At 36.1% G+C, this 14199-nt stretch overlaps 1 protein-coding gene across 1 annotated transcript; it reads right to left on the bottom strand.

Annotated features, from left to right (window-relative positions):
• Window positions 1–218: 218 nt before the first annotated feature.
• clmnb (calmin b) lies at window positions 219–11054 on the bottom strand. The gene is given in 13 exon segments (XM_048208502.1): window positions 219–1293; window positions 2518–2819; window positions 2822–3511; window positions 4789–4871; window positions 5352–5545; window positions 8346–8566; window positions 8676–8687; window positions 8689–8769; window positions 9485–9550; window positions 9616–9633; window positions 9670–9765; window positions 10365–10426; window positions 10846–11054. Coding segments are annotated over 13 exon segments (2025 nt in total). The 5' UTR covers window positions 10916–11054; the 3' UTR covers window positions 219–1163.
• Between the last annotated feature and the right edge of the window lie 3145 nt (window positions 11055–14199).

Below are 14199 nucleotides of genomic sequence, written 5' to 3'. Positions count from 1 at the left end.
GTACACGTAACTGTCCAAACTCCTCTTTGGATCGTTTTCCAAGGGAAATGTTGAAAGATATTGACATTGATTAGCAGCCCTGACCTTGAAAGCAAACAAACACATTCTCAGAAGAGGTTGGCTTGCTGTAGCGAGGGCACAAATCTCACCCAGCCCACGCTTAGTCGTATATATTTGAACAGTTTAGCCTGTTTTATCTCCCCCAGATCCACACACACACACACACAGTTTGATTGCTGGGACAAACTTAAAGACACTTTATTGCTGCATGTAAACATTTGTTATAAATTGTAACATGTTTGCATCTGATAGTGTTAAACTGTTCAACTACTGTTCTAATGAGATTATTAGGTAGGACTATCAATTATATTAAGCTTCAATAATGAGGCATTCAACTGTCAAACAACTGTCAAATTAAATTAAACAAACTTTTTTTTTATTTCCTGAGTACAAGGAGTGTCAAAATAAATATTCATATTATTTTATTCTTTAATGCTTTTCAATATTGTACAATATTATACATGCCAGATTAAGGTTATATTATTTGTTATAGTAATTAATGAAACACAATAAATGAATAAAACAGTATCAGTGCATAGATTCAGGGAAATATTATTCATAAAAAAATCATCCATTTCAAATAACAATGAACCTTTTGCTCATGTCACATGCAAAGACAATTTTGTACATAGATATATTAAAGGTACAATAAGGGCAATATTTATAGAGTGCTGCAGTAATGAGTTGTAAAACCTGAAAACAAGTTATTTTCAATAATCCAAAAGACAAAATCCTATTGGTTTATTATTAAGGGAACCAGGGTGTTACTAATTTCTGGTCTGGCCTACAAAATTATGTCATCCCTGAATCACTCTTTTTCTAAAAGTAATGTAAAACTGAAATAAACCTTAACTAACAATATCTGTGGAAAAAAAAAAAAAAAAAAATGATATGACCTTTTTCAAAGTTTAAATATACCTGGCATTCTCTCCTAATGTCATACTGAAAATCCACAGTCTACTGCAAGTCTGTAACTCTTCAACTGTAAATCCAGTATGTGATAAGTTTTAGCACTGATCCTGACAAAGAAACAGTGCCCTTACAAACAGTGAGAAGGAGATAAACTGAGTTTACTTTGTACAACTTTCCTTGTAATTATATTGCTAGTTTTTACTTAATAGACTTAAGATATCCAGGTGAGGATATATAAGGCAGCAGTAGGCAAGCATCCAGAGGAACAGAAGCACATGTAGCTCTTCCACCTCATAACTAGTTCGGTCACAACACCCGTTCCTAAAACACAGAAGGAGGAGGCAGTTATTGGTTATTTTCAAAGAAAACCAGGCTCAATGGAAAAAAACGTGCCTGTGGCAACATTTCTGCAGAATGATATCACGCTTATTATTATGCATGTTTCATGCATGCAAAGTGAAATATCCAGTTAAAACATGTTCAGTTTTATCCAAAACAGATCAATGTAAATATGGTGATGTAAATGATAATGTTAACGTAAGCAAATGTATGATACACATTTGCTGAAGCAACAATGTAATTTTAGCATGCTTTTACAAATCTTTGAGCTCTTTCATCATGATTACTGTTTCATTAGGGCGTTCTGAATCTAAAGTGCAAAGCTGTACCAGGTAAATTGCCAAGCAAGTTTACTTTGTAAGAAATTACATACATGGAGCTGGTTATGGGTTGGAAAAATCTGCCCCCTCAATCATAAAAGTTCCTTAAAGTATGTTAAAATTGAAACTTTTTGAGGATGAGCATAAAATGTGCCATTTTTGTGTGTCCCTTTAATTTCAAATGAGCTGGTGCTCCTGGCCTCCTTTCAAGAAGAGGGCGGAGCTTCAAAAGCTCATGCTCCTGCATACCAGCAACAACAAAATAGGACAATCTCACACACAAAAATGTCAGAAACTTGTCAGTAGCGATATTCAGCCTTGTATGTTTCAGAATCAACCTTTGTGAAAATTCAGCATTGAAAAGACCCTCGTTTGTGAAGCAGTCTGGCGCAAAATGATTGCCACAAACATATAAGACTTCACCGATTTTCTTTGTGACATTTCATTTGAAAATGGCAGGAGTCAGTGGAGACTCTTATGTGCATTAGTACATCCCAAAACACATTGCCTCTTTGGTGCAGACATTGGGTGGAGCTTCTCCCTACAATGGCATTATCATAGGGGGGAATCAAAATAAGCTCGTTTGAAGAGACTGCTTTTGATTTATGTGAATTTTAAAAACCATTATAGGCTGGTTGTTCTCACACACTGTGGACACACATTGGTGTTCAAACACAAATAAAAGTGAATTTTGCATAATAGTTCCCCTTTAATCATTAAAATTAAAGTTGTTAGCATTTTACTGCCACTAGTGTTCATTTCAGTTATAAACCACAGTGACTGTTTATATAGCCATGTTTTTGGAGTTCTGCAAAAATGTAGGTAGAGGCATGCATTTCTAATGAGCAGGTAATAAAATGTACAGTATGTAGAAAATAATTCAAACCTCTGTGTATTTGAAACTGCAGGTTCTTCAGTTATTCTATCCAAAACACTTTGATCTAAAAGGCTGTTTTGCTCATATTGGTCATTTTCTGATATACTATCCTTCACTGCACAAAGGAAAAGGTCCTCTCTAGTTTTTTCCTCATGAAGCCCATTTTCCACTTGCACATCGTCAGCATCATCACTGTGAGTCTGAGTAAATACATCTGAGTAAATACGCTCTTTCACGTTGAATGAACAGTCCAAGTCCAAACATTCATCACCAGATGATCTGGCAGTCTTTACTGTGTTGTCTATACCAGTTTGATTCATCGGCAGAGAGTCACAGTCCCTTTGGGACACATGGATGTCAATGACTTGGCCCAGTGAGCTTTCGTCTGTACTTTGGTTGTCACTGACATCAATACATCTGTGGGTTTTAAATGACTCTGTGTATCACACAAATGACACAATGAGTTTCTTTCACTTCCTTGGGATTCAAGTGTACTGACAACATTGAAATCAAACTCTATTCCATGCGTATCCATAACTGTATTTAATTTAAAGTCGACATTTGACTCTATTCCAGCTTTATGGTCCAGTTCTAAGATATAGCTGTATGCGTCCTCTTCATCTGAATCCAGCATTGACATCGCATAAACAGCTCCCTTTGAAATCTCAGCTAAAGATTCACAACATTGCCCCCCAGTGGATTCCGAGAGGGATTGTCCATTTGACCAGCTGGAACTCTTCATGTTGAGGAAATGTTGGGGTAAAGCAGCTAAACCCACGGGGTTGTCTAAAGGACAGACGGGAAGTGACTCTGAGCTGAGTTCTTGATCTCCAGTAAGGTAGGTTTGTTGTTCTTTGCTGGTCTCAGAAGGGTTATGAAGGCGTCTCAAAGCTTCAGCGGAGGCATTAGATTGTAACACACAGCTAACTGAATCAATCCAAGGTCTGTCCCATCTTTCAATGGAGTTTGGTGTGCCTCTAGAGGAATCTGTTGATGCACTGTCCTGTGAATCCGTGAATGCAATGGGATTAGCAATATATCTTTCTTCTTTCTTTAATAGAACTGTTTATTTTATTGTTTGTTTGAGAATAAATATTAAACATTAAAATAACTTGTTCCATGGTGGTACATTATAATTTTGTATGTATTTTCCACCTTAGTGTAAATGGAAAGGCAATTTCTACTTTATCTCAGTAGCAACATATCTCATAAATTTCTCTCATAAAGCTCATTTGCTTTATATATTGACATATATATATATATATATATATATATATATATATATATATATATATATATATATAAATGTATATATTACATATAAATGTATATATTACATATAAATGCAACTTCATATCTTTATATCTCTTTTAAACTTAAACCTTTTTTACTCTAAGATGAGCTTCCATACTTTAGTGCAGGGGTTCTCAACTCTGGCCCTTGAGGGCCACTTTCCTGCAGAGTTTAGCTACAACCCTAATCAAACAAACCCAAACAAGCTATTCAAGGTCTTTAGTATTACTAAAAACTTAAAAGCAAGTGTATTTGATCAAGGTTGGAGCTAAACTCTACAGGAAATTGGATCTTGAGGGCCAGTGTTGAGAACCCCTGCTTTAGTGCATGTCAACAATAATTGTTTTTTTTGTTTTGTTTTTTTTTTTCTTTCTTGGTAATTCAAAGCCATGACTCAAGATCTGTTGACACTAGTCTTTTGCAACTAAATGACACAAACTTTAAAAACATTCAGAAAATAAAAAAATAAAAAAATAATTTAAATCAACATCATTCAGTGCCAGGAAAAAAAAAAAAAAAAAAAATCTAGCCTCTGAAACAGATCCATTCATATATTTCCAACATTCTGGAGTTGTATAATATATGAATACATTATAGTATGCATTATTTATATCACATGTGCTGTGACATTTGCCATTGTTTGGCAAATATTACATTGGGCAAAATCCAGTAATTTCAATAGGTATTCACATGACTAAAAAAAAAAAAAAAAAAAGTATCTTAATAAATCTTAATAGCACGGCTCTTCCTCTTCAGCTTGCCACCTTTAATTTTGATTCTCGTGGCAGCACCTTTACCATTGTTTGGCTAATTTTTGCAGGCAAAACCCAGTAATTAAAAAAAAAAATCCACATGATTAACGGGGTTCACAATCACATTGGATCAAGTTGATCAAGTAATAGCTGCTTGGTTTGAAATTCTGCTTTGTATGAATATTAATCTGCTTTACTATTCAATCATTCATATGGAAGATAAACATATCCTCACCTCACCATGGCCTGGACAACATTCAAGAAACTGGGCTACATAAGTGATGACAGACTGCTCATCTGGTGAATGCACTGCAACATCTAGAGCAAAACAAAACAAAACAAAACAAAAAAAAAAAAAAAAAAAAAAAAGGGAAAGAAAGAAAGTCAAATAACCAAACACACCTGCTTTGCGGTCCAGATTGCTTTGAAGATGTAAAAGAAAATTCTGCTTATTTGCTATCCAGTCACAAAACTAAAATGTAAACCCTACATTAATGGGGACAAAGATGGCAATATCCAAAATCGTTGTCCTTGTGGGGACATTTATATAATAAGAGATAATAATACTTTTCATAATAATAGATGTTATAATAGATTTTATGAAAATGTAAAAATGCAGAATGTTTTCTGTGGTGGGTTTAAGGGTAGGGGATAGAATATAGTTTGTACAGTTTAAAGATCCCCAACATGGAAATCCAACGTGTGTGTGTGTGTGTGTGTGTGTGTGTGTGTGTGTGTGTGTGTGTGTGTGTGTGTGTGTGTGTGTGTGTGTGTGTGTGTGTGTGTGTGTGTGTGTACCATCTGGATCCAGCAGTGGAGAAATCCCCAGCCACTCATATGCTGCTGTGAAGGCTGTCTCCATGTTTAGATGGGGCTCAGAGGACAAAGCTTTCCTCATGTCCACAAATTCAGGACAGAAGAATTTAACAAGAGCCAGAAAAGCCATTCCGCTCCTCCAGCTTTTACCAAAATCATGAATTTCTACCCCATATCTGAAGGAAAAGATTAAAATGGCATATTCTTGTAAGATTTAATGAATTATGTAAATTCCAATTAGATGCAATGTGTAAAATTTGGGAGGATCTATTGACAGAAATGCAATATAATATACATAACTATATGTTTTCAGTAGTACATAAAGACCTTACATAATGAACCGTTATGTTTTTATTACCTTAGAATAAGCCATTTCTATCTCATATACCGCATATCCCCCCTCCATGTCAAGTTGCCATTATGTGCCAGCATGTTTCTACAGCAGCCCTAAATGGACAAACACTACAGAGCGCATTTTGTTGCTATATTGTTCTTCTAAATCGTTCGTGTTTTTAGAGGCAGCTTGCACCATCATTATGTTGAATGCGCACAAAGTAGTAGTAGTAGTAATCGTCTGGTTTATTAGAATTAGAGACCGTTCTTTGTTAGAAATAAGAAGAAACTCCATTGCTTCACACAAGCTACTCTCTGCTCTCTCAGACTACAACATGTGGGCCAGAGGGCCACCGTAGCTTCTCCGAAAGGGAGGGGTGCGAGGGGTGTGCGCCATTACCACTAGATGCTGCTAAAATTTACACACTGCACCTTTAAAGGCACATATCTCAAACAAACAAACAAACAAACAAATAAATAAAACTCTACTAATTTTATTAGCTGCATATTGTTCTAAAGCTATGTCAGCTGTCTTTCTTCTGTAGAAGTTCATGTTCTTTTCCATGCAAATAAATTTAATGTGGACAAAATGGATGCAAAAGCACCATAAAAGTATCTTAAAAGTGGTCCGTACTCCATACTAGGGAAGAGGATTAGGGCCAAGCAATAATAAAAAAATAAAACCATCTCGAGATTAAAGTTGTTAAATTTCGAGAAAAAACTCGTTAAATTTCGAGAAAAAACTCGTTAAATTTCGAGAAAAAAGTCGAAATAAAATGTTGAGAATAAACTCATTAAATTATGAGAAAAAACTTGTTAAATTTCAAGAAAAAAGTCGAGATAAAATGTTGAGAATAAAGTCATTAAATTACGAGAAAAAAGTTGTTAAATTACGAGAACAAATTCATTAAATTATGAGAAAAATGTCGTTACATTTCGAGAAAAAAGTCAAGATTAAATGTTGAGAATAAACTCATTAAATTACGAGAAAAAGTCATTAAAATAAGAGAAAAAAGTTGTTAAATTATGAGAACAAATTTGTAATTTTCTCGTAATTTAATGAGTTTATTCGCAACAATTCATCTTGACTTTTTTTCGAAATTTAACGAGTTTTTTCTCGTAATTTAACAAGTTTATTCTCAACATTTTATCTCGACTTTTTTCTCGAAATTTAATGAGTTTTTTCTCGAAATTTAACAACTTTAATCTCGAGATGGTTTTATTTTTTTTTATTATTGCTTGGCCCTAATCCTCTTCCGTACCATACAAAGTCTTCTGATTTTTTTTTTTTTTTGATCAACAGGGTAAAATTAAAGGGATAGTTCACATTAAAAACTTTAAATTATCACACGATTTACTCCCCCTCAAGCCACACTAGGTGTACATAACTGTCTTCTTTCAGATAAACAGAATTGGAGTTATATTAAAAAATATCCTGGCTCTTCCAAGCTTTATAATGGTAGTGAAGGGGGCTACATGAGATGTTGAGGCCCAAAAAAGTGCATCCATCCATAATAAAAGTAATCCATACGGCTCCAGGGGGATAATAAAGGCCTTCTGAAGCAAAGCGATGTGTTTTTGTAAGAAAAATATCTTATTTAAAACTTTATAAACTATAATAACTAGCTTCCGGCAGATGACCATACTCATCAATTTACGGCGAAAGAGTAACGCCTGACACGATGTAGGATGTAGGAGTATTGTAAGCTTAGATGCCTCTCACGGTTCAACAAAATCAAGCTCCTCTTTTCTTATTTCAAAATCCTCCGACATTTCTCTTTTAAAATTCTCATTATTCTAGTTCTAATTTGGTGTTTTGTTTCGCTCTATCCTCTGTGCTTCCGCATTCGTCATTACATCATTTTTCGGGTCAGGGGTTGCTCTTTGGGGTTGAGGGAAGCAGACTTTTTTGGGTTTCAAAATCTCACACCCCCTTCACAACCATTATAAATCTGGGAAGAGCGAGAATATTATTTAATATAACTCTGATTCTATTCGCCTGAAAGAAGACAGTCATATACACCTAGGGTGGCTTGAGGGTGAGCAAATCACTGGATAATTTTCATTTTTGGGTGAAAAATCCCTTTAAAAAGTTTTACTGAACATTATAACATCCACATTGGTGTGTTGTCCATGAGAGAACTAGTGATGCTTAATTTGGGAACAAATAGTTCTTTTAAATGATATGTTTTTAATGAATCATTTGAACTGCTTCACAAAACCACTCTATATTATTTGTTTTTGAATCCAACTGATCTGATTCAAGTTCAACACACTCAACACACTCACTCATGATCCTCAGTTACAGCTCCATGGAGAAGGAGATAATACGTGAAAAGAGAAAGCTACTGCATGGCTTTAAAAGGAATATAGTGAACAAAAGTCTGATCAACCACTTTTATGATACTTTTGTTGTGCTTTTGCATCTTTTTGAAGCTTGAAAGTGTCAGTCTCAATTTCAGTTTAATGGAAAAGCGCAAACAGTACATTCTTCAAACTGTCTCTTGTGTTGCACAGAAGAAAAGGTTTGAAACTACACGAGGGTGAGTAAATGATGACAAATATAAATTTGGGGGGGAAATACACCAATTTGCATATTGAGAAACACACAATTGTCTTTATTGTGTAAGTTAATTCACTTACTTTGCTGTGCAGTTCTGCACCCAACTAAGCAGAGACTTTATGGCTGTACCGCGGTACTTGAGATTTTGAGATGACCTCTTGCCTTTTGAGGGTAGAGTGCCGAAAACGTCATCTCCAGATGATACTGGAGAACTACGACCTGAAGAATCACTGCCACAAGGTAATGACAGCAGACTGAAGGTAGAAGGGAACTTCTCCAGGCTTCCCGTGACCTGTTTAATCTTAGAAAGGTAAAATATTTTAGCCAACAATAACTCAGTAGATCAAACACTCACTCAAAAGAACAATGGAACTCTTTCATGACCGTTACACAATGTTAGTGTGCTTTACCTGATAGTATACGAATGATGTTCCAGATTAGCCTGAGAACAACTGAAGGATTGCCATCAGCAATATCATTAGAATCAATATTTATAAGACTCACCTGTGTGGAAATAATATCAATTATTACATTTGAATGTAAAGTCGCACATGACATATGGAAGGAAAAATAGATATTGATGGCTATGTTTTATTAATTAGTCCCCTCGTTCTAGTTAAATCATTGTCACTAATTCTTTCCCTTGGTTTATTTTATACAATATGGCCCAATTTAAATGGGATAGTTCACCCAAAAATTAATTAAAAGGATAGTTCACCCATAATTTACTCACCCTCACGTTGCTCCAAACCTGTATGAGTTTCTTGAAGAATGTTGGTAATCAAACAGTTGACAGTAGCCATTGACTTCCATAGTATTTTTGTTTTTCCTACTATGGAAGTCAGTGGCTACCGTCAACTGTTTGGTTACCAACATTCTTCAAACAGAAGAAAGAAACTCATACAGGTTTGGAACAACTTGAGGGTGAGTAAATTATGACAAATCTTTCATTTTTGGGTGAACTAACCCTTTAACTAAAGTGAGGGAACGATACTTAATTTGTGGCCATGGTATCTTTTTTAACCCACCATGTATGTCATGTACAGGGCTTCACACTAAGACATGGACAACAAATTTAATCAAGACTTACATTTCTGTCCTCAAGGAAATTCAAGACCTTTAACTAAAGAAATATTAATTTGTGGCCATTATCTTTTTTAACCCACCATGTATGTCTGAAGGGCTTCACACTGCGACAACAAATTTAATCAAGACTTACATTTCTGTCCTCAAGGAAATTCAAGACCTTCGAAATATTGTTTAGTCTGAAGATGCGATGTGGAATCTATCAAGCTAAAGCACATGAAAAACACTTCTTATGCGTTTAGGAAAGCCATATTAATGTATGACAGATTTATAGTGATCAAACTTTGTATCTTTTCAGTAAAATATGTGATGACAAACCAAATTACAGCCTGACAGTTCCTCTAGAAGAGCCATGAGAACCTTTCCATCTTGAATATCAGTGAATAAGTTATTAACCTGTAAAGGTGGTTCACACTACAACACAGAAAGACACTTAAATGAAATGTAGCACTTTGTAGATGACAATTAATGACTACTTTTAAATGAACAGCACAGTGTATTTTTTGATTATTAATTAGCCATAACATGCTGACATTTTATTTTACAAATCAACACCTTAAAGGGATAGTTCACCCAAAAACTGAAAATTCGGTCATCATTTACTTACCCTCAAGTTGTTCCAAACCTGTATAAATTTCTTTGTTTTGCTGTACACAAAGGAAGATATTTGGAATAATGTTTGTAACCAAGAAGATATCGCCCCCAAGCAGAAGATATCTGCTTGGTTACAAACATTGTGGTTACAAATATCTTCCTTTGTGTACAGCAGAACAAAGAAATTTATACAGGTTTGAAACAACTTGAGGGTGAGTAAATGTTGACTACATTTTAATTTTTGAGTGAACTATCCCTTTAATACATAGTCAATACTTCTGTTGCAGTAATAGGTCTACTCATGGAAAATATCATGTAGACTAAACAAAGGTATAAATTTGAAAATCATATTGGATTGGCCTTTTGTTGCATGTCAAAAGCTGAATATGTTGATTGGCCTTTCAGTAGACAATTCTCACTCTCTTCAAATGCATGTTTATCCACTTGGTAAAAGTTCTCTCTTGGACTGCCTGCTTCTCATCTGTAAAGAACGAAATCAAACTTTTTCACAAGAGTCAAAGAGCATGAGTACACAAAAACAAGGGTTTGGAGTCAACTTTTAAAGTGCTGTAACCAATGCTGTCATTTCAAAACATTGTAACTGGTTTAGAGCAGGTGGGAACAGGTATAAGCAGGTTCACTTTCATTTAAGAGACATACACTGAGTGAAATAAATGAGGAAGTTTGTCTACAAAAAGTTCACATTAAATTTTTTTTTTGTTCCAGATTTGTTTTTGAGAATGTTTTGTTTCCATTCCCATTTTATCATGATATAATGAAGCAAACTTGAAGATTAAAACATGCTGAATATTGTGTCCACCCACAAATTGTTTAAAGAGGATATATTATAAAGAACTGTTCCTGTGAATTATGTATGTACACCGTTATTGGTTCTCCTACCTGTGGCTCTTTGTGCGCACTTCTTGTCTTTATCAACACGTCCACCTGTCTTACTCAATGTTGAGGACATCCTGAACAGGACAGAGAAAATTTCTAAAAGTCACTAATATGCTCCATGCAGTGACGCTACAAAGGAACATTTGAGGAAGTCAAGTCGTCGGGTTTGAGAAGAGTGTTTTTGAGCGTCAGCTCCTGCCAGTACATGCCCGTCTTCTCCATACATCTCCTGCAAACCCTTTACTGCCTCAAGCCAATATTTATTACTCATTCATAAACATAGTTTAGCTTTTATGTGTTGACATTTTACCTTTTCACTTTTTAACAAATAAAACATGTGGATACTTGAATGGATGGTTTGTTCATAGTATAACTATGATTTGGGGGTTTAAGTTTTTGTTCTGTTTTGTAAAAGGAAATCTTAATCCTCATCATTAAAGGACATTTTAAAGGGTGCACTGCTAAAAGTCAATGACGGTGTGTTTTTGTTGCCTTATAAGTTACATTATATACAGTGGGTCAATGTATTCATACAATTAAATGAGGTGGCTCAATGTCATTGCATTAAATACCAAAATATAACTAGTGTCATTTATTTTAAAGAAATATACCACTATGATACACTTCACAGAGACTTTTGTTATGTTTTACATTGTAAACACTAGTTATACATTTATTGCCATCATGAAATCAAAATTGACAATTCTTAAAATTGAGAATTTAACTCAGATAGATGTCACAATTTCTGTTTTATGCCGACTTTAAGAAAATAAGGATTTGGACACTTTGACTGCTTTTAAGTCACTTTTTCATGCCCTTTCCTCGCTAACTTCCCTATGTTCACTCGGTCATTGCTTAAACCCTTACAGTTGGTTTAAATGGAACACCCTAAAGCCCTTGATCACTTGGAATCTGCTATGGAAACATACAAATTTATCTCAGTATAACTCTTTTAAACTGCTTGATTGATCTAACTTACAGTTGTAAACTACTTTTCCCTCCATCATTTGAATAGTGTAAGGCAGAGGTGCCCTAGCCTGGTAATACCAGACTCTGCTACTTCACTTTGCTTCGTAGACAGAGTCTGGAATGGCATAATAGAGAAGTGTTTTCTCTCTCGCTAGGGGGCGCTTGTCTGAAGTTTAAAATCATTGGTTACCCGTAAGCCAATCAGATACGTTTAGTTATGACGTATGTTATGCGCCTGTACAGCCGCATCGAAGCACAGACATCATGCATCGAACTCAAATCTATGATTGAACTTCCACTGTAAACCTGTTGTAAACACATGATGATGCGAGCGAAATACCGGAGTGAACATGGTATCCATAACAGAGCGAATTGCATCCCGTGTCTCGTTTCCCATTTCCGCGGTCGTTTCGGTTTTCGATTTCTCTAACCTACAATGTAAAACTCGGCGCTTAGCATCTACGTCACGGCTCTCAGCCCGCCCTCTGTTCGTTGATTGGCCCGGCTGTTTCCAGACCGGTGGCAAACAGAAAGCTCTGACGCTGTATCAGACTGAGTACAGAAGCGAAATGAAATTGAGCGGAAGTAGGAAGTCTGACGTAGTCAGGCTAGAGGTGCCCAACCCTGTTCCAGGAGATCTACCTTCCTGCAGAGTTCAGTTCCAGCCCTGCTCAACACACCTGTCTGTAATTATCAAGTGCTCCTGGAGATCTTAATTAGCTGATTCAGGTGTGTTTTATCAGGGTTGGAGCTAAACTTTGCAGGTAGAGTTGGGCACCCCTGGTGTAAGGTGTCTGAGTTGCTGCTGTGACGTCACAATCGTGTTGCATTGTGGTCTGTGGATCCGCCTGAAGTGAGTAGACCTACTCTTTCCATCAAAATCGGGGGTCTGTCCAAATAAACTTTCCTCATCCACTTGACGAAGTTCAACATTTCAAAACGGTGGCAGGGTTTCCCCCGAGGAAAAGTGCTTACAGGAGTTTGCGAGTGCATGTTTAAAAGTGGAATTACATGCAGCCTTTGTGCTTGCCTGATTATCAGTGAAAAGGAGCCCCTAAAGGGACATGGAAGAAAAAAAAATGTGTCAATGCTTTAACGTTCTCTAGCATTTTTTGCATTCCCCGAGAAACTTTGCATTTGCTCGCAAAAAAAAAAAAAAAAGAAAAAAAAAAAAGCAAAAGTCAAGTTTCTCAGGGTAAAGCATTGAAATATATTTTTTCTCCTACCAACCATGTCCCTTTAAAGGGATAGTTCACCCAAAAATGAAAATTTGATGTTTATCTGCTTACCCCCAGGGCATCCAAGATGTAGGTGACTTTTTTTCTTCAGTCGAACGCAAATTATGATTTTTAACTGCAACTGCTGCCGTCTGTCAGTCAAATAATAGGAGTGATTGGGAACTTGAACAATAAGAGTCGAAAAAACTTCCATAGACAAATCCTAATTAAACCCTGCGGCTCATGACGACGCATTGATGTCCTAAGACATGAAACGATCGGTTTGTACAAGAAACCGAACAGTATTTATATCATTTTTACCCTTTAATACACCACTATGTCCAACTCCGTTCAGCTTCCGGTTAGTGAGGTCTGATCACGCTCTGACAACGGAAGTGATGTCTCGCGCTCATTGAAGTATATGGGCGAGACATCACTTCCGTCAGCAGAGCGGGTTTTTTGACCTCACTAACAGGATGCTGAACGAAGTTGGACATAGTGGTGTATTAGAGGTAAAAAATGATATAAATACTGTTCGTTTTCTCACACAAACCGATCGTTTCGTGTCTTAGGACACCAATGTGTCGTCACGAGCCGCAGGGTTTAATTTGGATTTGTCTAAGCAAGTTTTATTTACTGTTACAGTAGAAGTTCCCATCCACTGCTATTATTTGACTGACAGACGGCAGCGGTTGCAGTTAAAAATCATAATTTGCGTTCGACTGAAGAAACAAATTCACCTACATCTTGGATGTACTGGGGGTAAGCAGATAAACATCAAATTTTCATTTTTGGGTGAACTATCCCTTTAAGGTCTACGTAGACACCTGTACGAACTTGAGAACCAACTTCATACACCTGGGCTGCGCTCCACTCCAAATTTTTATGCCCTTCACTAGCTAACTTCCCTCCGTGTCATGGACTCTGATGTGCGTTACTGCTTACGTTGAATGAGTGCCCACTACTGGTGGAACTTGCACATAAGGTTTAAATGAAACGCACTAAGCCCTTGATCACTTGAAATTTACTATGGAGCTGATTTATTATTTAAACCCCTTTTGTACTTATGAATTTGTTTTATGCACCATTCTATAAGTTGTTGGAGAAAAATAAAATTACACAAATGAAACAAAATATCAATAGTATATACTCTGACTGTGAACATTAGGTA

This window comes from Megalobrama amblycephala, linkage group LG11 (genome assembly GCF_018812025.1).
Source record: "Megalobrama amblycephala isolate DHTTF-2021 linkage group LG11, ASM1881202v1, whole genome shotgun sequence".
In the NCBI taxonomy this organism is placed as follows: Eukaryota; Metazoa; Chordata; class Actinopteri; order Cypriniformes; family Xenocyprididae; genus Megalobrama; species Megalobrama amblycephala.
The sequence above is the reverse complement of the archived record's forward strand: the minus strand, read 5'-3'. Positions and strand labels throughout refer to the sequence as shown.